The 26,858-nt window shown below is 35.4% G+C and overlaps 2 protein-coding genes across 2 annotated transcripts in view; both read left to right on the top strand.

The window, feature by feature from the left end:
- Positions 1 to 88: 88 nt before the first annotated feature.
- LOC106132461 (peroxiredoxin-5, mitochondrial) lies at positions 89 to 2,874 on the top strand. Its single transcript, XM_013331889.2, has 3 exons — positions 89 to 308; positions 377 to 643; positions 2,002 to 2,874. The coding sequence occupies exons 1-3, from the start codon at positions 204 to 206 to the stop codon at positions 2,197 to 2,199; spliced, it is 570 nt and encodes a 189-aa protein (XP_013187343.1). The 5' UTR covers positions 89 to 203; the 3' UTR covers positions 2,200 to 2,874.
- Positions 2,875 to 3,641: 767 nt separating this feature from the next.
- Positions 3,642 to 26,858, top strand: part of LOC106132459 (apoptosis-resistant E3 ubiquitin protein ligase 1) — a 45,751-nt gene continuing 22,534 nt past the window's right edge. The window contains exons 1-2 of the mRNA XM_060947614.1: positions 3,642 to 3,882; positions 23,472 to 23,637. Coding sequence (XP_060803597.1) covers positions 3,699 to 3,882; positions 23,472 to 23,637 — 350 coding nt within the window. The 5' untranslated portion in view covers positions 3,642 to 3,698. The remainder of the gene's footprint in view (positions 3,883 to 23,471; positions 23,638 to 26,858) is intronic.

The following is a 26,858-nucleotide window of genomic DNA, read 5'->3' as shown; positions in this document are numbered from 1 at the left end:
CATTGCCATCCAATAAACGAGATTGAGCACTTAAACAAACTGTCAAATTGACATTGACAATCTAAATGTCACACAATAAATTATTTGACAATTTTAAGTTGACAGGTTATTTTCAAGGTTGTATGTTTTAATTTAACATCTGGTTTGGCCGATCGATACCTATTGACTTTATCCAGTTATAAAATATATATAAGCACCCACAAATGTTGCTAACGAGGCCGGCAATTATCCGTGGTATTTGTGCATTCAGCAAGCAAACCTCGAGCCGGTCGCTACACTCCACTCAGATAGCAATGGCACCTATCAAGGTAACATGTTTTTTGTGTGTTTGTTTAGAATTATGTAACTTTTAGCTTATTTTGACTGGTGATTGTAGGTTGGAGACAGTCTCCCGTCGGCTGATTTGTTTGAGGATTCCCCGGCGAACAAGGTGAATGTGTGCGAGTTGACGTCAGGGAAAAAAGTGGTGTTATTTGCGGTTCCCGGCGCGTTTACACCTGGCTGCTCGAAGACACATTTGCCTGGATACGTGCAAAATGCCGACAAGTTGAAGAGCGAGGGAGTGGCGGAGATCGTTTGCGTGTCTGTGAACGATCCCTATGTGATGGCCGCTTGGGGGGCACAGCATAATACCAAGGGAAAGGTTGGTAACAATATTTTAATAATTTGTTTGAGTTATGGAATTAATAAATTGAAATTGAATTAATAAATCACATATATTGCTGAACTTTTGTCAATATTTTAAAGCTCTTCATGAAAAATTTATTGGCTGTATAAAAATAGACTTTTCTAATTGTTACCAATCCAGAGTCCTTTAAAAGCATTAAATAAATAGGTAGTAGAATTTTATTATGTAAATAACAAACAAAAAAAATAATTTTTATTTAACATAACATTACAGTACATGTATAGTGTAAGTTATAATGAAAACAATTTTCTTATCTTATTTGACTCATTTTAAAGAATAATCAACAATGTGTTTGTCCTTCGACCTCATGATAAAAGCCACTGGCAGTCAAGCATTGTGTGATTCTATCACTAGTTTTATTATTAACATGACTTTCAAAATCCTTGTACATTAACCTTGAAAAGGAAAAGTTACAATTTATAGTCAAGTGCTACTAGCTTAAGTGCTGTTATTACAAAAAAATAATGATTTAATAATGTTGCCAAGCATTTAATTAAAAATTTAATGTAAAATAAATTTCACATAGATATGAATGAGCAATGATTGGTTGATGTTAAAATCTTACACTATTCATAGACATGTAACATTATATAAATCCATCCTATACATTTTCTCATTGGGTTATGAGTCTTGAACTTACTTTGAGACCAGCCTTTGTAATTTGGCTAAGACAATTTTTACGAAACAGGGAAACACAAAATTATAAAATTATAATTTATTGCAACATTTTATACACCTAATTAAGAAAATAATAGCATAAGAATAATATGTGTGTAACTTATCATTGTATAATGCTTGCTTCTTCAATATATAATCACATCTTTATCCTTAAGGAGCAGACAGAACCCACAGTCACATGAAGACTGAAAGGCCTGTTTTTTGCCTGTAAATTGTTGGCCAATGTTCAGTTGTATGGCTCAATGGTAAGACTGTTTAATACAGAACTATTTTATGATCTTTGTCGGAACTTGTTTTGAAAGAAATTAAAACTGCACTTTCTGATATAACTCACTGAACTTATATTTGGTTTATACATTAGGTATTAACATCCATCAAATTATAAAAAGTGAACTAAATTATATATATTTTAACATTGTAAGATACGCTCTTCGGACTTTTTAAATATTTTATGCAATATTCTATTTTTGTTCTTTTTTTTTCTTAGTGGCCAGCAGTACTACTTTCAAATTACTGTACAAAGACTCAGATTCAGAACCTCTGAAGCAAGTGGGCGGATTCACAACTGAATTGTGACTCGGGGAATATAAATATTTTATTTATAAATTCTACCTTTTTTTTAAATATTTTTTCAGATCCGCATGCTAGCTGACCCCAGTGGCAACTTCATCAAAAAGTTGGAGCTTGGCACAGAGCTGCCCCCCCTCGGTGGGTTCCGCTCCAAACGCTTCTCAATGGTCATCAACGACTCCGTTGTAGAGGAATTGAATGTTGAACCCGATGGTACGGGTCTGTCATGTTCACTGGCAGACAAAATTAAGGTCAAGAAGTAAATTTGAGGAATAACTGATGTGATGTTAGCTTTAAATATTGCTCAAACAACAGCGCTCCCATTTTATCATGAAATATATACAATAATAACAAGAAGCATATTACAGGCTGGTCCTATGCATTCTGTGAAGTTCACTGAGAAGTGAAGTTTTGTAACAGTTCCAAAACCCTGATGAACTTGTGTCTAAATGTCAATATTGAATTTAAGTCTATAAAAATCGACTTTCTGTATCATGTGAATGTGTAGTGATATAAATATTAATAATTTCTAGTCTGTTTTTAATCATCATGCACATTTAGAAAGAATTTTTTAATTTGGTAATTAATGAACTGATAAAATTTCAGAAGATTTCAGAGCTGTATTGCACGTTGGTATGTGTCAATTAGCGTTAGTTTAAAAAGTCGTGATCTTATTATGTACCTTCTAAGAGAAGATGTGATTCATAGTAAATATTCTGAAATATCACTAAAAGATTTTGATTATAATGTAGTGTACTAAAATTTTCATTCAAAAATTAGGTTTAGGTAAGACTTGAAAATGTTATCCACAAAATCAATGTTTGCTGTTGAGTGGGAGCGGATGGTGTTTAAATCAGCTTAATAAACCTTACACGGATCGTATGTGAAAACACACCTTTGTGATACTAATGAGAATCATTATATTATTTAGAATAATTGCCTGATGAGTTTTATTTTTTTTCTTTCTTATAAGGTTTACGTGTGCCCGACTTTCATGCAGTTAAGGTTTTCACTATGGACACATTTAAAGGAAAAAAAATTTCTATTGATGAAATAGAAAAATCTTGGAAAATTCCATTATAATTTCAAAAGTTTGCTTGTTACTGCTGCACAGTTTAAACTAATTGATGAAATTTGGCATACATATAGTGTGGCCTACGGTAACGGTACATAAGTGTTACGTTTAGCGCGGGAGGACGCGGAATGTCTTCGGTCGGAGGTTTTCATAACGGATAAAGGTAGGTATTTATATGGTAAGAAGTGCACAACATACTGCTGGAAAATATAAAGGGCGTTTTACATTTGTACCGTGCCCGGCACGAAAGTTGAACAAAATTTTAATCTGTAGACGCTGCGCAGAAGTTTTTTATATTATTAAGAAAAATTGCTACTGCGCATCCCGGAAGTGACATATTTGCCTGGTGCTAGGTAGGTACATAGGTACCTACCTCTACCTGCTTTTCATGGATATTCATACCTATCTCAATAATACCTTTTTTTTAAGTGCTAGTGTAGGTACTGTTCATTAAAATTTAAGTCGGTACTCTTAAGGTACTGTGACCTCTTCAATACCTCTTTAGGATAGAACCAAACTGTACAGAACCTTCCGAAGAAAAAGAACCCTTACTACATTTATGTCAATAATTAAATGTCATTCCCTTCCTCCCGTACCGCGGCCGCTTATGTCAATGTCAGTCAACCAAAGCAAAACAAATCCCAGTGCCGTCCTAAATTCAATAAATTCGTGATAATTAATGTTATTATGACTAAAACACTAAATATGCACAAACATGTGAACTATTTCGGCACTTCTCTGGTTTTGTTCTTTGTTATATATCTCGCGCGGTTAGTTTTGACTGAAATCTTTGAAGACGAAAGTTCTCAAGTTGATGACTGGCTCGAGCAAAATGATTTGGGGGACTACAAAAAATTATTCAGGGATTATGGTATGTACAGAGCTAGGTAAAATAATCAGCTAGCGGCATTTCATGTTACTTATGTAAGATGTGTTAGAGAAACTCTGATAGTAGACATAATAAGTATAATATTAGGTGATAAGTAACTGCGCCAAATACCTTGTCATTCTCATAATGTTTACCATTGTTTTGACTTGCGCGAAACGAGGAAAGTACAGAAATTTTATACAGCTTTACCTTGACGCTTAGATTATTTTTCAAATACATTTTTAAATATAGTTTTCTTTATTGTTTCATATGCACAAAAGTTCAGTAGTAAGATTATTTTTACTTAAGACTGCATATTTATGTTATGAATCTTGATATGGCTACCCATTAGAGATGAAAATTACCAGGAATATTTCCTAACGTAAGGTAACTTTCCCGAAAACTTCCAAAGTTGCCGGCAGTTTTGGAAGTTTTGAAATAATATTTTTTTACTTACGACAGCAATATACCAATGCACGGGGCATGCCTTTACACGATTTATTATGTTATTTTATACATATTATTTTATTTCAAAAGCAGTAATAAATAAACTACAAAATAGGAAAGCGAGCTCTAGACTCCGACGCTCTGTGACAAATGAAGGAACCGGGATTACGCTTAGACGACAGTGAGTACTACAGTAAAATTACGACGTTATTTATCAATAAAATATAAAATCTATAGTTTATTTTGAAGGTCAAGGTTGGCGGCTTTTATCAAAGATATGTAGCCGCTGTGTTGTAGTACTGCGGCCGCCTTTGTAAAATGCCGCCGCCACTTTAATGAAACGGCGCCGCCGCCGAATTGCACCCTAACCGCGAGATTTAATATTAGTTGCATGCGACACGTATTGACAAGTGGACGTCTTTTTCTGTTAATGTACCTATAATTATATCTATTCGCTCTATTCGCTTATTTTGTTGCGTAATCGTTCTAATTATAAATATGCCTAGACACACCTCTAAAATTTGGGAATATTTCGAGTTAATAAACACGGATGGGAAGAAATCCGCACGATGCAATTTTTGTCGAAAACATTTAGCAATGAATGCAACCAAATTAAAGAACCATTCCATAAACTCCTGCAAACAGTGCCCGGAAGATGTTAAAAATGGATTACTTGATAGCAGTAGACCAAGAACGTCAGAAGACTCTTCTGTTTCAACTGTTTCACTTCCGTCAACATCAAAACAAGTCCATGGCCAGCTGTTTATTCCACCAACGCCTAATTTTGTACTAGAAAATACGCTGTCGTCGTGCTCTTCTACCCAAGATTCACAATCTAATCAACAACAGTCAACTCATTGCATTACCGCACAGGAAAAGAAAGAAATAGACCTTAGTTTTGCACGAGCAATTTACGCCACAGGAGCACCATTTAATATATTAGAATCAAGTTTCTGGCAAAATGCAATCAATGCCCTTAATCCCGAATATACAGTTCCAACCAGGTATATGATTAGCAATAGCTTGTTGGATGCAGAGTACGAACGTATAAGAACGGAAACAACTGGAATTATAAATCGAGCTGAAGCCCTTGCTTTAGTTATGGACGGTTGGACCGATATAAACGGCAGAGGTACAATTAATTTTATTATTACTACACCTAAACCTTTTTTTTATAAATGCGTCTATCCTAGCACTAATCGGGAGACATCTAACTATCTGTTCACTCAGTTAAAATGTGTGATAGACGAAATAGGACCATCAAAATTTGTCGCGGTAATTACCGATAATACAAGTAACATGAAAGCAATGTGGAGAATGGTGGAAGATGAATATGTACATACATTTGCAGTTGGATGTGCATCGCACGCCTTAAATTTGCTCTTAAAAGATATAGTAAAACTACACAACTTTAAAGTTCTCAATGACACAGTTATTAAAATCATAAAGTATATAAAAAAACGTCACGTTGAATCAGCATATTTTGAGAATATTCAAAAAACTAAATATGGTAACGATAGGAAAACTTTAAAGTTGCCAAGCCAGACTCGATGGGGTGGCAATGTTCTAATGATGGAATCATTTCTGTGCAATCGGGAAGCGCTGGAAGCCACTGTTATTTGTCAAGACTAAGATTTTGACAGAGAGATAAAGCAACATTTGCTCACGGAGGATTTGTGGATAAAGGTCAGAACATATCATGATATTTTAAAACCCATCTATGTTGCTACTACGAAATTAGAGTCCGACAAGGCGGTTTTGTCAGAAGTACCGCAGATGTTTCAATATGTTAGAGAAAAAGTGTACGATGCAGTGAGTACTTCTGATATAATCAACGATGAAGAAGAAATGTATATTTTAGAGGCAATTGGGAAACGTCGACAGTTTATTGAAAAGCCTATTCATTATGCCGCAAATATTTTGGATCCACGGTACAGAGGGTTGAAATTAACACCAGAGCAAATTTCCATTGGGCAAGAATTTATTCATAAGTATGCCGAAATACTAAATAAAAATCCTGGCAAAGTTATGGCAAATTTAGCGGAACTTAGAGCCAAAACTGGTTTCTTTGGTCAGACTGGAATTTGGAAAGCCGTGGACGAAATCGATGTGGCTACATGGTGGAAAGGTCTCTGTGACTGCCAAATTATATCTACCATAGCAAGAAAAATATTAAGTGTACCTCCATCGTCCGCCTCAAGTGAAAGAAATTGGTCGCTATTTGGAAACACATTGACCCGTACCCGAAATAGGATCACTAACGACAGGCTTCAAAAGCTTATTACTGTTCGAGCAAATATAAATCTTTTGTCAGATAATTATAATAACAATATACATATACAGTTGGAAGACGAAGATGAATATATATATAATATGAGTAGTAGTTCTAGTTCTGAAGAGGACGATACTGAGGAAGTTTTATTACAAGACTTTAATGTAACTGAATCAGACGTGTCGGATGGAAATGATCCTTTAATTTAATTCTGTTAGTTATTTGACATATTATTAAAATAAATCATTTTAAAACAAAAAGTAAAAATTTGGTTTTTTTATGTTGAAAACTACCCGAAATTTACCTATATTTCGTCAAACAGATACTTATACTTACGAATGCGCTTGGTTTGTGACTAAATAGTGACATTGTTTAAGTTTATTGCAGCCCTTTTTGCTGTTATTGTAAATAAATCATCGATTTTGAAAACTTCCAAAATTACCGTAACTTTGGAAGTTTTCGCGAATACTTCCCGAAATATTCCTGAAAACTTCCAAAGTTTCCGAAACTTTCGGTAATTTTCACCTCTACTACCCATATCAAGATTCATAACATAAATATGCATATATATAACATAAAGATCTACTCTCTACAGAGTAGATCTTATTTCCCAGACTAACTTCTGGATCATGGTCCCTTATCCTGCTCAGGAATTAATCAAGACATATGAATGTAAGGAACAAATTGAAAAGATGCAAAAAGATTAATTACAGTAATCATGCCTGTCACAGACTGGAGTTTGGTAGGTTTGTCATGACAATGCATAATATAACACTCAACATTAATGGAAACTTTATCTAATATCTCAAAAAGATAATTTTCCATTGTGACCTGACTTGGAAACAAACCCAGGGCTTGTAAGGAAACAATCAGGCATAGTAATCACTCTACTTAATATAATATTTCAAGTACTTTACTATGTACTAAACAGTGATTTACATCCATTGTTTTCAAAGGATGCGAAGCCAACTCTTGGTGTGAATTTTTAAAAGTGTTTTTTTTATGAAATTAAAAGTGAGAGCCTTATGTCTTAAGGGAATTTTCATAATTATTTAATTATTATAAACACCAGGTATCGACTAGAAACAAGGGCTTAGGTACTTAATTTGTGAGATAAATAAAAAAAAGAAAAAATAAAAGTAAAAACAGATATAAAAACACACCTCTTTCATAGGAGACTTAAGAGGCACTTGTCATGATAGCTGCATACTTTAGCATCTTAATTCTCTTCACCGAAGCTCTTTGGTTTGGGATATATTGACCTGACCTTTTATATTAGATACTAAAAAGCAAAATGTAGTTGTATTAAAAAAGTTTTTGTAATATTCACATATTCCAGGAATATTTCTGGCCCAATACAGTTTTTGTAACCAACATAATATAATCACGCCTTTATCCCTTATGGGGTAGAGAGAGCCAACAGTCTCACAAAAAACTGAAACCACACACACACACACATTCAGCTGTATGGTTTAAAAAAGTTTTTTTTATATGTATTTTATATTATTCAGGTTAAAGTACAATTAAATACTGTTACTTGAACATTAGCAGTACATATTTTAATTATGAGGTGGCAACATTTTATAACCCGAGAATGGCGGCCATAAAACTCCTAATTAAATAAGTAAAATATAGTATAATTTTGTAATATAGCATTAACATTCTCAATTTTCGTCCACGAAACATCATTTATTTTTTTAATCAGTAGCCCATAAGCTGCTCATGTCAATAGACACAGCTCCCGCGGGCCCAGGCATCTCCATCTGACATCACCACCCACCCCCACCTCCCGGTCTACCCACCCCCACCGCGGAGAGTGGTGGGGCGCTTGTTCCCGTCCCGTCCCGGCAGTCGCGCTTTCATCACCGCGCGCGTTGCACATACCCTTCGATTATGCCGCATTATGACATGATCGCTTTTGTGTTATAACGATAATCTTAACATTATTTTTTTGCAAATATTTCTTATATCAGTCGTATCGTGAACGATTAAAATATGTGGCAGTTCGAGGATTCGGAGATATGTTCAATAGGGATGATACACCCCCCTCACAGCAACAGCAGGCATTCCGGCTTGTCGATGCTGTCCAGCGTCTCTCAATTTTCAGGTATTTTTCATGAAATCTTCATTGTCAAAAAGTTAGGTTTTGAATATTTTCTCAGCACTTTCACTTAACGCAGCAACTATGATCCAGGATGGGTTAGGTGTCACGGAGGTCAGCCAAGAGTCGCTCCGTGTCTGAATTGCCTGAATCACACCTGGTTTGCGGTCATAGCGGGCCCTGGTCTCCTACCCAAGAAACGGCAAAAGGATGATTGTGACAAGGCATTTCATATTTACATACACATATTTCTTTGTCCAAACCGGCTACTATTTACTCAGGGTTAAGTCTCCGACCACTATTTTGACCGATTATTCCTAGTAGTCCTGTTTATCACATCTCGTTAGATGAAGTACCTTGATGGTGGGCGGACTTTACCTCTTTTCTGTCTTCTATCTACATCATGTTCCCGACTTTGGTTCCGGTTGCGTCTACGCCTACCTGGAGATGAGCCCGAAGTTCGCCATTTATCATGATCTTGGAAGGATTAAGTCTTCTTTATTGACTAAGAGACTCGTCTAATAGGATCTTGACCCATTTTGGATCAGTACATCAGATACAGTGGCTGTAATGTGCAGCTTTCCTCACGATGTTTTCGCTCGTCGAGTTTCTGGCAGGTTTGGCGCATTTTGATAAAGACTCATCTAGAAGCCGCGTTCTTCTGGATGGTTTATTGAATGAAGTGAGCTAGTGACAGGTTGCTGGACTATCGCTTAAAAGACAAATGAAAAGATTGACTTTTTCTGAAAGTTTAAGAGTCATTTGAAAAGTAATTACGATTTTTTTAAGATCGAGAGTTCCCGAAACGGACGAACATGCATAAAGTAATGTTATGAATGTAGATGAAGTAAAAGAAGTATGCAGCGTGGCAAACGGAAATATGTAGTTTCTGCTTACCCCAAATTCAAATTCAAAATTCAAAATTTTTATTAATTACTATAGGATACTATATATCGCTTAATAATTGTCAAAACGTATGGTTTAACAACATTGGTTGACGTCAAATAAATTATTTAAAACTAAGTTTACTGCCCCTTCCCTGCCCCTTCGGGAAAGAGGCGTTATTTAATGTATGTATATTGTTTATAATATATTGTTTAATTTGTTTTATTCTTATTTATCTATCTCGTGTTTATTTTAGTGCGATTATTCCAGAAGGTCAGACGCTCGAGTAAGTTGACCTTTTTGAAACGGTTCCAAATGGCAGTGCATTTGTTGGTTATATTACACATACTTTATTACACGGGGAGTGAAAACTAGGGCTGTAGTCCGCAGCTTTGCTCGTGTTAAACTTTCCCCTAAGAATTGGCAAAAAAGTAAATAAATAAATAAGTATATACCGGACAAATGACACAGATTGAGTTAGCCTCGAAGTAAATTCGCGGCTTGTGTTACGAGATACTAACTCAACGATACCATATATTTGATAATAAATACTTATATAAAAAACATCCAAGACTCAGGCCAATCAGAGAAAGTTCGTTTCCCATCATGCGTTGACCGGGATTCGAACCCGGGACCAAGTGGCACACAGACAAGCGCACTACCGCTGCGCTACTAAGGCCCTCAAAAAAAAAACAAAAGAAACAAAAAAGGAGTTCGTATCCTTTTACATGTAAACTATATTTGTACCAAATTACGTTGGATTCGGTGCAGTTGTGTAACTGAAGAGTTAACAAATAATCAATACAACTTTCGCGATATATATATCTATCTATACTAATGTTATAAAGCTGAAGAGTTTGTTTGTTTGAACGCGCTAATCTCGGGAACTACTGGTTTAAATTGAAGAATTATTTTTGTGTTAAATAGACCATTTATCGAGGAAGGCTTTTGGCTATATAACATCACGCTACAGCTATAAGGAGCAAAGAAATAATGGAAAATGTAAAAAGTTATTCATCCTTGAGGGCTTCAATGATGCCCAAAATAACTATTTCACGCGGACGAAGTCTCGGGCACAGCTAGTATCATAATAATTATGCACTAAAAACAAATCAAATTTTTATTTTCTTTTTTTTTTACATCTATTTCAGCGTCAATTACCAGCCATTACTATTGTTAAACAAATGAGGTTGCATTATTATTTTCAAACTCGCTGTGCCCGCGACTTCGTCCGCGTGAAAAAGTTATTTTCCATTATTTCTTCATTTATTGTGCATGTAGTTGCAGCGTGATATTATATAGCCTAAAACATTCCTCGATAAATGGTCTATTCAACACAAAAATTTGAACCAGTATTTCCAGAGATAAGCGCGTTCAAACAAACAAACTCTTCAGCTTTATATTATTAGTATAGATTGCGATCCCTGAATTGTACACACGCCAATCAACCATAAAGGTCCTTTTGTGAGTTTAATGAAGATCCCTGTTCCCGCAAGCCACAACGGCGGTTTTAATTAAACTGACGTCACGGGACAACGGGAGCGTGTGTTATATCATGTCGTTGCACCTGGGGCCCACTTCGAGATATATATATATATATAAGGACATATATATATATAAGATATATTATTGAGGATTTTCAAAATAAACCACAAATTGTTTCTCTGAAAATACAAAGTTTTGTTTTATTTTAACACGCTTTTATAATATCACAATAATTATTGTTTACCTATGACAATTACACTTATATCTCACCTGAAAATACAAAGAAACGACATTTAAAGTTCACTAATATCGATTCCTCAACTATATCCTTTCGTTTATCTTTCCAAAACTAATTTTTTATAACATTTATGTACACAATAATCTTAACATCATCCGCCATTACATCCCCCTTCAATTCTCTCCACGCCACAGATAAACTATCTAAACGCGCGAAGCGCGGCAAATTTGAAAAGATGAAATGTCATTTCATTACATCTCCCCCCCAAGAGAGAAAATTCTAAATAATATATCTAGTAGATAAATAAGTTCTCTAATCTTCTTCATATTCGTTTTCTTCCTCCTCCTCTTCATCCTCCTCAGCTTCTGTTGTTACAGGTTGTAATTTTGTTATGTGGAATAAAGTTGATTCGGTTTTTCTGTTTCCAGTGTCAATCTTATAAATGGAGTTTGATATTTTCTCTACCACCTCGAAAGGGCCTATTATTAATTCATCTAATTTTTTTCTATTTAGTCTATTTCCATTTTCTACAAATACACTGTCTCCTATCTCTAATTCTAGTATCTTTCTGTTTCTATCGAATATTTTTTTTATTGTACTTGTGGGATTTGATTGTATTTTCTAATGCTAATTTTCTATCAGAAATCCACTTGTCTTCGCTGTGTATTGTTTTAATTTCATTCGGTAGAATACTGACATTTGTACCATCCAGTAAATATTTTGGTGCAAAACCTGTAACAGAGTGTTCTGTTTCATTATATTTCTGTATACATTCTCTTGCTACTGATGTCCATGTTCTCTTATTATTTTTTTCATTTATTTTACATCTTATTTTATTTACTATTGTTTGATTCAATCTTTCATTCAGGCCGTTCGAGAATGGTGTATTCACAGCTGTAAATATTAGCGTAATGTTATTCTCTTGTAGATATTGCTTAAATTCTCTTGAATTGATGCCCGGATATTGATCTGTCAGAATTATTCCAATCTCATTTGTCTCTAGTACTTTCTTTGTAAGTTTTATGAAGTCATTTGCATTCTGAGTTTTTGAGGTTGCAATAAATGCATATCTGGTGTAGTGGTCTACTAAAAGGTGTAGGTACTTTTTTGTTGACCTAGATCCTCCAAAGCCACCGATGGTATCCATTGACATTATCTCAAATGGTTTTGTTGCTGGTCCTAGTTGTGACATTAATCCAAACTTTCCTTGACATCTTGATTTATTTTTTATGCATATTTCACATGTTTTACAAATATTTAAGATATTTTTTGTTAGGTTTTTAGCTGTATATACTGAACTTATCTTTTTCTGCAATTGTCTGATACCAATATGGCATAAATCTTCATGCACCTTTTTTATAAGTTTTTTACTAAATTCTTCTGAGAGGATAATCTTTTCATTTTTCTTTATTTTCTTATAATAGATTTTATTTTTGTGTATTAGATTTTGTTTCTTTTCTTTTATACTTTCATTTTTTTCTTGGTCTTCCACTATATCTTTTAATTGTATCAAATTGACTATTTTCAATAGTTCCTCTTTGTTATCTTCTGATTCTAATACCGGATTGCGGCTCAAACAGTCAGCTTCTACATTTTCTTTACCAGGTATATATTTTACTGTAAAGTCATATTGAGAGAGGTAATATGTAAGGTCACCCAATTCTTCATCTGTCCTGCATTTAATATTCATGTTCTCTAGAGGTTTGTGGTCTGAATAAATAGTGAATTTTTTTCCAATGAGCCAATGTTGCCAATATTTAACAGCTTCTTTCATAGCAAGACATTCCAAATATATAGCCTTTTTTCGTTTTTGAGACTCATTCAGTTTTTTTGAAAAATATGCCACTGGTTTGTCTGTACCGTCTAGCTGTGTCTGTTTTAATATTGCACCGATACCCTCCAAAGATGCATCTGTAAAGATTTTTATTGGTAAGTTATTGTCAAATATTTCCAGCACAGGTTGAGAACATAAATATCTTTTTATTTCATTAAATGATTCTTCACACTTCTCTGACCACACAAACTTTTCGTTTTTTCTTAATAAATTATGTAACGGATCTAATATAATTGCGCTTCTTGGTATGTATTCATGATAGAAGTTAATTTTTCCCAAAAATTGTCTTATATTCTTCTGCGTCTTAGGAGTTGGAAAATGTTTTATTGAGATTAAATTATCTTTTAGTGGTCTTACTGAATTACTCTGAATTACATGGCCTAGGTACTTTACTGAGTCTGAAGCAAAGGTACATTTCTGAAACTTCAATCTAAAGCCTTCTTTTATTATTGCCTCTAATACATTTCTTATGTGTCTTATATGTTCCTCAAAAGTGGCTGAGTATATCAAAATATCATCGATAAAGTTCACAGAGTACCCTGTAAGATCGTGCTTTCTCAGAATATTACTTAAAATTCTCTGGAAGATTGCTGGTGATGTTTTCAAACCGAAAGGGAGGCAAGTCCACTGGAAGTGGCCATCTTGTGTGACAAATCCCGTTTTACTTTTATCTTCTACCCGTAGTGGTATTGCCCAAAATGCTGAATTTATATCCAGTGTAGTAAAATATTTACAATTTCTGGTTTTAACTATCAAATCATCTATCAACGGGAAAGGTTGAGCTTGTGGTACAACCAATTTGTTTAATTCTCTGAAATCTATACACAAGCGGGATTTTTTATTTTCTTCTCTTTTAAATGCCATCGTTACCGGAGCAGCGAAGGGACTGTAAGATTCTTCTATTAAATTATTCTTTAGTAACATGGATATTTGCTTTTCAATTTCTAATTTATCGTTTACTGTGCATCTGTATGGCCTTTTGCTACAGTATCTATTTACTAATAAATCTATATGAGCTTCATAATTTTTAACTGACCCTATATCATACTTGTCCTTAGCGAAAATTGTTTTATATTCCTGTATAATTTTTTCTATTTCAATTTTCTTTTCATTATCCAAATGATCTGTCATACTTACAAATTCTTCTGTTTCTATGTGTTCATTGAAATTTATTGCAAACGTTTTTACATTATTTTCTTCATTTTTGCTATCTTTAGACATTCTGTCTATATTATTTGTTATTTTCTTTTGTTCTATCTGTAAGTCCTCATTTTGAGTAAGTTTGAATTTCTTTATCATATCCAATCCGATTATAAAATCATCAAAATCTTCATTCTCTACTATGTAAACATCCACATCGTCCTCCAAATCAAATATTTTTATTTTTATTGTAATCAAGCCATCCGTCTTCTTCACACCATTAACCGTTTTCATGTATGCTATATTCAAGTTATCTTTTTTTCCTTTTACTTTGATCAGCCTTGAATTTATTAAAGAGATCTGTGAGCCTGAATCATAAATGCCACTCACCTCTAGTTTATTTTCTAATAAAAGCTTGATTTTGATTAATGGTGTACTTACTCGTTTTTTTTATCAGTATTCATATCTACTTCAATAATCGAGTTATTATTTACATTTCTAGCTTTAAAAATCTTTTCAGATTCAATTTTATTTTTCTTGAACCAGCATGTCTCCTCTGGATGATATCTAATTCCTTTATCTAAAGATTCACAAGTCTTGCATGGCTTTTTTTCATTTGTTTTATTTCTTTGAAGGAATGTACCACTCCGTATTGTAGTTGGGTTCTTCTTGTACATCATACTTTCATATTTTCTTATCTCATTGAACAAATCAGTTGTGTTGTTGAGCTCGTCCCTATTTAACTTATTTAAGATAAACCCAGGTAAGCCTGTTGCAATAAGATCTATCATTGTTTTGGAGTCTATCGATTTGTTTATGTCTAGTATAAGCCGTTCTTTTTTTAAAGCATAATCAATTAACAGTCCTTCTTTATACCGGAATGCAAATGCATATGTGACCATGTCCCATCCTTGATTCTTAAAAGTTTCTAAAAATGTATGTTTCCATTCATTCCATTCTGAATTTATTGTTAGTTTCATGGCCATCGAGCTATACCAATCCAAACAAGACTTTTCCATAAACAACCTCAATATTTCTATTTTTGTTTCATCTTTTGAAATATTGAAGCGTTCACACTCTTTTTCAAATTTCTCTATCCATTGCATTGCATTAGAATTCTTGCTTGTGAATTTTTCAATAATGAATTTCTCTGAAATATTTTTTAAGTTATGTTGATTTTCTTTTTTTGTTGTACTTTCTATTAATTTTTCCAAGATTTGTTGCAAATTATCATCTTTGTTTCTTGGTTGTTTTATAATCATTTCTTCCAAATATTGATCATGAAATTGTATATTACCTTCCTCGTCTATGTATGCTTTCTTTTGGTCTTCATCCAATTTTATCCATATCTTTCTACTTTGATGCCTTTTCTTTATGCTATTCTTTATTTTTGAAAAAATGTTCATTTTAACAATATATGTATGATGAATCACCGGCTGCAGCTCATCAGGTAAAACATAACATTTTCCCTCTTCCGTAGATATTGAGGTTATGGCTAATACATTACTTTTGCCATCATTGGAGGCTATCATCGTAAACTCAAATTGCAGCCGGTCCATTTTCTTTTAGTTAACGAAAATGTCGTTTTATAAGATATATTATTGAGGATTTTCAAAATAAACCACAAATTGTTTCTCTGAAAATACAAAGTTTTGTTTTATTTTAACACGCTTTTATAATATCACAATAATTATTGTTTACCTATGACAATTACACTTATATCTCACCTGAAAATACAAAGAAACGACATTTAAAGTTCACTAATATCGATTCCTCAACTATATCCTTTCGTTTATCTTTCCAAAACTAATTTTTTATAACATTTATGTACACAATAATCTTAACATCATCCGCCATTACATCCCCCTTCAATTCTCTCCACGCCACAGATAAACTATCTAAACGCGCGAAGCGCGGCAAATTTGAAAAGATGAAATGTCATTTCATTACATATATATATACTACTTGTCCCGGCAAACGTTGTTTCGTTGTTTTGCAATATAAATAATTTTTAGGTTAGAGGCATACCATATTACTAAGGGGTATGAAAAATAGATGTTAGCCGATTCTCAGACCTACTGAATAAATAAATATATATATTATTTATTAATTAACTAATTAATGTACACAGAGAACATCGAGAATGATAAATATAAGAAACAAAATTACGTAAGTGGATTTGTTTGTTAACTGTTTTAAAAAAAATATAAGGACGTTCTCATTGCGATTGTATTTTTTAAAATGATTGTTACGGCATGTATCTCTGGCATTTTTAGTCCGATTTTTAAGTATGTGGTGCCGTGTGGTTCCCGGCACCAATACAAAAAGAATAGGACCACTCCATCTCTTTCTCATGGATGTCGTAAAAGGCGACTAAGGGATAGGCTTACAAACTTGGGTTGGTAAGGCGATGGGCTAGCAACCTGTCACTATTTGAATCTCAATTCTATCATTAAGCCAAATAGCTGAACGTTGCCATTCAGTCTTTTCAAGCCTGTTGGCTCTGTCTACCCCGCAAGGGATATAGACGTGACAATATGTATGTATGCATGTTTTTAAGTATGTATGAGTACGATTTGATTTTAGTTTTTTTTTTGACGATCTATTATAGGTAGGTTGACGCTATATAAGGATATTGATGCCGTTTTTTTTTAATAGTGAGGTTAATTAATGATTCAAGAGAGTAATAAGACTCGTATGTATGTCTTTCAAATATATTTAACTAGAGGTCGCCCGCGACTTCGTCCGCGTGGAATCAATCCCGCGGGATAAAAAGTAGCCTATATGTTATTTTGGGCCTTCGGCTACCTACGAAATTTCATCGTATTCGGTTCAGTAGTTTTAGCGTGAAAGATTAACAATCATCTATACTAACAAACTTTCGCATTTACTCGTATAATATTAGTAAGACTAGCGAGCCGTCTTCGCACGGGTAACATTTATAGAATAGAATAGATTTATTTTCCAAAATTAGATCCGAGGTATTACTTATTGACGTCACATAACTCAAATCTTATTTTATTTACTACCGCTTCCAAAGCGCATGTGTCTACACACAGAAGCGGCGTAACAAACTACACTGCAGCATATAGACATAAACCTTCCTCAAAAAAACCTCATTGCAACATTCCAAACAGGAAGAAAATCTGTCCATAACACTCCGAGATAAGCGCAAACAGAGAAAATATAATATATGTAGACTTTATAACATTATGTAGTGATTACAAAATTGGGACAGGTCCGCCATTTTTGCTACCGTTAACTATTACAGTTGAACAGGAACAAAATCAATAATAACTCGGTCAGGCGATCAGCACCGGAGCTTCCGAGAGCTTTAGAGCTTTACATACATACATATGTACGTATAGTCACGTGTATATCCCTTGCGGGGTAGACAGAGCCAACAGTCTTGAAAAGACTGATAGGCCACGTTCAGCGGTTTGGCTTAATGATAGAATTGAGATTCAAATAGTGACGGGTTGTCAGCCCATCGCCTGAAAGAAGAATCCCAAGTTTATAAGGTATTTATTTTGAGAATCAAGCGGCTGAGCGTGGCCTTTCAGTCTATTGATGATTGTTGGCTCTGTCTGCCCCGGTAGAGGCAGACGTGATTATATGTTATGTTATGTACTATTATAGGTTTGGATAATTGCAGTTTCCATAGGTTACGCAAAAAAAGACGCGGGCGGAGCCGCGGACAACAGTTAGTCTGTACTAAAATTTTAAAGAGACAAGCGAAATTCGTATTGGTATGTGCCTCCATCGTAGCTCACAGTCTACGCCGTAGCAGTTGCTACGATGTAGCACCGCTACCGTAGCAAGTGCTACGACGTAGCTTAGCTGCTACATCGTAGTGGAAATTCTACGGCGTACTTACATCTATATATATACATATATACTAATATTATAAAGGTGAAGAGTTTGTTTGTTTGTTTGAACGCGCTAATCCCAGGAGCTACTGGTTCGAATTGAAAAATTAAATTCTTTTTGTGTTGAATAGACCATATATCGAGGGAGGCTTTAGGCTATATAACATCACGCTGCAACTATAAGGAGCGAAGAAATAATGGAAAATGTGAAAAAAAAAAACGGAAAATTATTCATCCTTGAGGGCTTCAATGATGCCCTTAAATAACTATTCCACGCGGACGAAGTCGCGAGCACAGCTAGTACATTCATAAATCACGCTTCTTTCTCGGAGAGGTAGGCAGAGACTACAACTTTCCGTTTGCCACGATCCCTGCATACTTCTTTCGCTTCATTCACATTCATAACTCTCTTAATGCAATCTCGCGTCGACCTTTAGCTAGAACGTCTCCGATTTGATCCAAGGTACGTTCGTCTAGGCCTTCCCACTCCACCAGTCCCAGCAATTAGTATTTCGATTATTTATTCAGAGGTAGACCTCAATCTGGCCTTGAACTGATTTAGTAATTGTGTCGCCAGGGTGTGCAGGGTCTGAAGGCTTTAGTATGAACTTTAAAAATAATGTTTTTCCTTTAGTTTACTTTTCGGGAATCCCCAAATTGTTTTGCTAGGTGAGACATTCTCAACTCGAGTACCTAATGTGTTAAGAAGCTCATTGATAGCCTTATCATTCTCCTGCTGTTTGTATCAACTGCGACTTCTCCCTTTCTGGAGAAGAGCCTGGAGTCAGACTGTGATCACGATCCTGAATAGGGTAATGTAGGATTTGAACCTTTGCCTTTCTGTGCATCACTCTTTTTATTATAAGGACAATTTAACCGACTACCGACGCCCTTTTAGTTGCTATTGTCATACATAATACACTTAATCGTTGAGAGATCGTGGCAAGTGGAAAGAGGTAGTCTCTGCCTACCCCTCCGGGAAAGATGCGTGATTTTATTTATGTATGTATGTATGTAATACACTAAATCATTTACTAGCTGTAAACCGCAGCTACGCCCGCGCGATTGTAGCGCCACCTACCCACGCGAATTTAGCGCCACTTACCCACGCGAATTTACCGCCACCTACAAAAGAATACAGGTTTTTTTGCAAATCCCACGGGAACTTAAGTTTTTACCGGAATTAAGAGTCTTCTCCAGAGTATTAATTATGTATATGTAAAATTTCAAGAAGATTGGTGCAGAAGATAACGCTTGAAGAGACAACAAACAGACAATTTCTTTCGCATTATATAATATCAGTTGGAAAGATGAGATTCCATAGTACAAGTAACTCGGTCTATGTTATTTACTAAATGCCAAAGTTCACTACGTTTGAAATTGATTTAACGTTTCAACTTCGTACATTGAGATACTGGTTACATACATACATACATAGTGCCCGGTTCACTTGTTGCTAAGTAGGGCGAGCAATGACCATCAAATTGTTAGACCACGCATGTGCGTGAAGAATATTTACAGAGGTTTTTTTGAATTAGAATAACATGCTGTACCGAATCCATATAAAAGGTAGGATAAGAGGGATGATTAGGGAGGGATTTTTCCTATTGGTGCCGGGACCCACACGGCACCAATTGAAAAAAGAATAAGTCTACTTCATCTCTTTCCCATGGATGTCGGAAAAGGCGACTAAGGGATAAGCTGATAAACTTGGGATACTTCTTTTAGGCGACGGGCTAGCAACTTATCTCTTTATATGAATCTCAATTCTATCAGGAAGCCATCTGAACGTGACCTATCAGTATTTTCAAGACTATAAGTTTTGTCTACCACACAAGGGATATAGACGAGATTATACGTATGTATGTATAACATGGTATAACTACCTGTATCAAATAGCAGGTGCCCATCGGCGCAACTTTTGTCTACAATAAATCGTGAAAATTCAATCTTGGAAAAATATCGCCAACATAATCACTACATAGTATAAAACAAAGTCGCTATTTTAGTCTGTTTGTCTGTATGCTTAAATCTTTAAAATTACGCAACGGATTTTGATGCGGTTTTTTGTAACAGGTGGAGTGATTCAAGAGGAAGGTTTTTATGTATAATTTTTTCCGAATTTTGCACCCGTGCGAAGCCGGGGCGGGTCGCTAGTATATGATAAAAAAACATGGTATATCTGTAAAGCAGTAATTTAACTTGTTCTATCTATCCTGGTGTATGTCTGCGGCGGAACTAGACCGGTGACCGCGTGACCCCAGGTGCTGGAGGCTGCGCTGCATGTGATACATTCAGATACAATAAATATAAATTGTGGACAAAAATAAAGGTGTCGTGTGGTTACCGCCAGTAATAAAAAAGGAATAGAACCACTCCATTTCTTTCTCATGGATGATGTAAAGCGGCTAAGAGATAGGTTTATAAACTTGGAACTTTTCTTTGAAGCGATGAGCTAGCAGCCTGTCATTATTTTTATCTATCATTAATTTAATGTTTAATTTAAGTGACGTGACGTCAATAAGTGATACCTTGTATCCAATTTTGAAAATAAATCTATTCTATTCTTTAATATCAAACACAATATGGCATTTCTACTTCTTCCTATTTCTAACTGACCTCTAATAATTCTCACTGGACTGGACATAATTGCGTGCAAAAGTGTCGCTTCATTCGACCGAGGCAGGTCAAGTCATCACGAATTCGCGTGACGTTTTCTAAATTACACTCCCAGTGTTCAGTCACGAGATTCAACATCATTGTTCGCATTTTTCAATTTATACTATGGAATAATCAAACTAAGCTATAAATATTTATTACATACATACAGTCACGTCTAAATCCCTTGCTTGGAGTAGACAAAGCCAACAGTTTTGAAAAGACTGATATGCGACGTTCAGCTGTTTAGCTTAACGATCGAATTGAAATTTAAAAAAAGTGACAGGTTGCTAGCCCATCGCCTAAAAGAAGAATCCCAAGTTTATAAGCCTATCCCTTAGTCGCCTTATACGACATCCACGGCAACGAGATGGAGTTTTCGCATTCTTTTTTTTTATTGGTGCCGGGAGCCTCACGTGATTATATGTATGTAAGTAGAAAACATTTTTTTACTTATCAAGTATTACTAGAGTTTCACAATTCGACATAATTTCGATCTCTGGCCCCGAATTTAATAGCACTCTGCCCGTTATCGAATTAATGTGGGAACTTGTGTTATCGCCATGAATTAGTTAATGGGATTGCGACGAACAGACGACATTTCCATCTCGGGCTTGAGACGGGCCGAACAGTTTGATCTTGTAAATTGTATTACAGGATTTACGGGTGCTTGCTTGGGAATATTGTTTACTGTTTGTTTACATTTACATTTAGGAGCCTTGAATTGTGTTTTCCATTACATAAATCTCTCATAATTCTCTAGAAATTATAATTTCTCCTTAGTCTAAATTGTAGTCGTATTACATTAACAAAGTCGCTATTTTAGTCTGTTTGTCTGTATGCTTAAATCTTTAAAATTACGCAACGGATTTTGATGCGGTTTTTTGTACCAGGTAGAGTGATTCAAGAGGAAGGTTTTTATGTATAATAACATTTATAATTTAGCACCCGTGCGAAGCCGGGGCGTGTCGCTAGTAAAGATATAAAATCATGCCTCTTTCCCGGAGGGAGATTCAATATCATTATTTCATCGATAATTTCTTTAAGGTTCTTTATAAGATTTATTTCCCTTGAAACAAGTGCTAATTTCTGAACCATAATACTCGTATTGGACATACGTGTATTTTGGTTCAGAAATTAGCATGTCATGACAATTGTCCATGTCAGATAATAATTGACACAGAGCCACGACTTACATATAAAAAGGCTGTTGAAGGAGCGTCAAGCTCTCGCCTAAAACTGTCCTGTTGTAATACTGAATGCCCTTCAGGCAAACTATGTTCTCATAGTAAAAAAATAGCTCATCAAGTTAAGTAGCACGCTGTCCTTGGCGGCTACTAGATCTCATGTCTTAATGATTGTAAAACTAGTTATTATAAATATTGTGGTTATTCTATGGATTTTTTTAATTATCTCTCATCATTCTTAACTGCGACGTTTTGCTTTATCGTCACAAGTCTTGGATGTTTATCTATACATATAAGTATTACATACATACATAGTTACATACATATGGTCACGTCTATATCCCTTGAAAAGACTGAATGGCCACGTTCAGCTATTAGGCTTAATGATAGATTCAAATAGTGACAGGTTGCTATCCCATCGCTTAAAAAAGAATCCCAAGTTTGTAAGCCTATCCCTTAGTCGCCTTTTACAACGTCCATGGGAGAGAGATGGAGTGGTCCTATTCTTTTCTATTGGTGCGGAGAACCACACGGTACATATAAGTATTTATTATAAAATATAATATCGTTGAGTCTTCGAGATTGAGATCTTCGAACTTACTTCGAGGCTTACTCAATCTGTGTTATTTGTCAAAAAAAAAGAAAACAAAAAAAAAAAAAAGATAGTCCTGGCGTCCTTGACTGAAGTCACGGCCGCCCTGTGAACCACGCCGTCTGGGTTGCCAGGCCACGGCGCGACAACAAACCCACACCTTAATTATTGCTGGAACGGTCGCGTGTTGCCATTATCGTGTTTCGTAGTATTTTTATGTCTGCTTGTCATGTTACCCTGAATCTGGGTCTTGGAGTCCAATTTATTTCAACTGTTATCATTAAGTTTTATTATGATAATGCTTGGTAATGTAAGTTCTTTATATACAAAAATGTACATCATACACGAAAATTTGTCTCTATTTTCATTATATTAGCTTTAAGCTGCAGTGTAGTTTGTTCCGCCGCTTCTTCTACCCATGCGCTTTGGAAGCGGTAGTAGTTATAATTAGATTTAACATCAACAACAACACACGGCAATATATTTTGACGAACAAAGAAATTCAGTGTTCAAAGTGTAAATCAAATTTGAAATCTGTTGTATTGATTATAGCCGTGGACCACTCCATCTCTTTCCTATGGATGTCGTAAAAGGCGACTAAGGGATAAGCTTACAAAATTGGGATTATTTTTTTAGGCGATGGGCTAGCAACCTGTCACTATTTAAATCTCAATTCTATCATTAAGCCAAAAGCCAGCTGAACGTAGCCTATCAGTCTTTTCAAGACTGTTGGCTCTGTCTACCCCACAAGGGATACAGACGTGACCATATGTATGTATGTATAGATTGAAACCAGAAAGCATATATATTTATTCATTCTTTTAGTTTCTAGCGTATTTTTTTCTTTAATCAATCAATTGATTCGTTTCTGTTATTGTTCCCAGGGATATCCACTCTATCCGGCTGCGGTACTCCGGACACCCTGGACCGTCTACCTGAGCTGCCGGCAGCCGAGGAGAAGAGGCTCCGCCGCGCCGCTCAGGTTCTCCAGCAGAGGCTGGTCCTTCGACAGTGGCTGATGACGCATAAACTGCAGCACGCTTACACCAAGTGAGTCGTTTTGTGAGGGTTCTTTCTCCTTTTTTGTTCCTTTTCTTTTTGGAAATTCCTTTCCCGTCTACATTCATTCATGTTTTTCAATGTAGACAGTGTGCAATAGTGTGCATTCGTCCACGATGTAGTTTTAAGAGATCTATATTTTTGTAAATTGACATCCGATGAAAACGCTGCAGTGTAGTTTGTTCCGCTGCTTCTTCTACACATGCGCTTTGGAAGCGGTAGTAGTTACAATTAGATTTAAGTGATATGACGTCAATAAGTGATACCTTGTATCCAATTTTGAAAATAAATCTTTTCTATTCTATTCATCGTCATCTCTCTATGAACTTTCCAATAATGCGGGCTCAATCATAGGGTACGCTGCTCTCGCGTTTGGTAAACGGTAAGGCTTATTTAAACTTGAGATTGTAATTTATCTACTTTTTTCTAAAATAGGTATAGTTACGGAAACTGTTTGGATTGTGCCGTGTGGTTCCTGAACCCAATACAAAAAAGGATAGGACCAGTCCATCTCTTTCCCATGGATGTCGTAAAAGGCGAATAAGGGATAGACTTACAAACTTGGGATTCTTTTTTAGGCGATGGGCTAGCAACCTGTCACTATTTGAATCTCAATTGTATCATTAAGCCAAATAGCTGAACGTGGCCATTCAGTCTTTTCAAGACTTTTGGCTCTGTCTACCCCGCAAGGTAATATACCTAGACGTGACCATATGTATTTATGTATTTTTGGATTAAAGCAACTTAAAGGTTAGCCGCTGGACGCGGTCAAGATAATCAGGATCAATTTTAGGTCCTTAAATATTCTTAATCTTCTTCATAAACTTCGTTGTTTTAGTAGAGATTTTGATTAAGTTTAGTTTTATAATCTTTGTTGTTGTAACCCTTATTACAAGTTTCGTTCATTCCCGGCCATCGGGTTACCGGTGGTAGACTGAATCTGATCTGCATTGTTTGCGGTCCTTAGAGATTTCATTGATTCTTCTACATTAATTTCCTCTTCCTCAAAACAATCTTGTTTTTGGTTTGCGTAACAAAACGCAAACAAAATATAACATTGTTTTGATTCAATAAGGTTTTAACAAGCTAAGTTTGATACATTTCCCCTGAGCTCGCCAACTTGACAGATTTACGCGGTGAGTTATATAACTAAAGAGTATTTGGCGTTTACTCCTATTTTATCTGTGATTATAATTCGTATAGCTATCGCTCGATTAGAATTGTTTAATCTGTGGTTTTAATTTGTATGGCTATCGTTAGATTACAATTGTTTAATCTGTGGTTTTAATTCGAAAGCTCTTACCAGATTAGAATTTTTTATCTGTGGTTTTAATTTGTTTGGCTATAGCTAGATTATAATTGTTTTATCTGTGGTTTATTATTACAGAAAATAAACGATTAGTGTCCTCAATAACCTTTGGAAAATAACCCCGGTTAATTTAAAAAAATGAAATAATTAGATATTGGTGAAAGTGTTTTTTTATATTTTTGGCCCGGGGAGTTTATAGGATACTAATTTTGTTATAAGATCCATTAAAATACTTAGTTTTTGTAAAATAAAAAAGAAACAAAAAAATTATATAAGAAAAGAAAACTATAAAATAGTTATGATAGGCTAATTTATTTAAACCAAAAGTGTTTTCAAATTTATTTACACAGAAAACATATAGGAATGTTGAACACAAGAATCAATAGTAAGTACATTAGGTTCCTTTTTACAAAATGTAAGGATAACAAAACATTGAAGGGATCTTATAAAAAGTGAACATAAAAAAAATATCAATGGAATATAATTTCGCTTGCGAAAACCCTAAACGAGAGCTGTTTTCATATTCATCACGCCCTCAATTCGAAGCGCTCGGGACCAAGAGAGCTTCCAGACTGAAGATATCTGAGTCTTATATCAAAAGGCATAATGTTGTGAACGAAATCAATTTATACTAGCTGCTGTTCAGCTAGATGGCGTAATAACAAAACTGAGGTTCAAATATGCCGTGTGGTTCCCGGCAACAATACAAAAAAGAATAGGACCACTCCATCTCGTTCCCATGGATGTCGTAAAAGGCGACTAAGGGATAGGCTAATAAACTTGGGATTCTTCTTTTAGGCGATGGGCTAGCAACCTATCACTATTTGAATGTCAATTCTAACATTAAGCCAAATAGCTGAACGTGGCCTTTCAGTCTTATCAAGACTGTTGGCTCTGTCTACCCCGCAAGGGATATATACATGATGATATGTATGTATGTGGTTCAAATAGTGACAGGTTGTTAGTCAAGCGTCTGAAAGAACAATTTCAAGTTGGTATCATGCAGATTGTAAAAGTACGTCAAGGGATAGGCTTTGTCAGGATATGTTTACTCATACAAACAAAGCGGAAGTTTAAAAGTCAGCCTTTGTGGCGCAGCGGTAGTACGCTTGCTTGTCTGTGACACCGGAGGTCCCGGGTTCGAATCCCGGCCAGGGCATGATGAGAAATGAACTTTTCAGATTGGCCTGGGTCTTGGATGTTTATCTATATAAGTATTTATTATAAAATATAGTATCGTTGAGTTAGTATCTCGTAACACAAGTCTCGAACTTACTTCGAGGCTAACTCGATCTGTGTAAATTGTCCAAAAAAAAAAAGTAATTTCGAATCGCTACATAACAGTTTATATATGTATTTACTGTGCACCTGAGCTGTGCCACAGATACGAACGTGGGCCAATTGACCCAGATCCGCACAATGCGGTATATTGACATCGGGACACTACGCCGAAGCACCCTTTGCTTTGATCATGTGAGGAAAGATTCGACTTCGGCAACGAATTAAGGGTTATTTTTAAATACTAACATATTATCAAGTCAGTTTTCCGAGAGGTTAAGGAGAAACTATGTATTTTTAACTGCAATATTATCAGGCCAGTTTCCCCAGACCGTGCCGTGTGGTTCCCGGCATTAATATATAAAAAAAGGACCGCTTCATCTCTTTCTCATAGATGTCGTAAAAGTTGGCTAAGGGTTAGGCTTATAAACTTGGGATTCTTCTTTTAGGCGATGGGCTAGCAACCTGTCACTATTTGTATCTCAATTCTATCATGAGGCCAAACAGCTGAACATGGCCTATCAGTCTTATCAAGACTGTTCGCTCTGTCTACCCCGCAAGGGATATAGACGTGATCATATATATGTATGTATGTTTCTATCTATTTAATGTGGGTTCACTTCAA

The sequence above is a fragment of the Amyelois transitella genome, chromosome 14 (genome assembly GCF_032362555.1).
Source record: "Amyelois transitella isolate CPQ chromosome 14, ilAmyTran1.1, whole genome shotgun sequence".
In the NCBI taxonomy this organism is placed as follows: domain Eukaryota; kingdom Metazoa; phylum Arthropoda; class Insecta; order Lepidoptera; family Pyralidae; genus Amyelois; species Amyelois transitella.
This window is presented reverse-complemented; position numbering and strand designations above follow the sequence as displayed.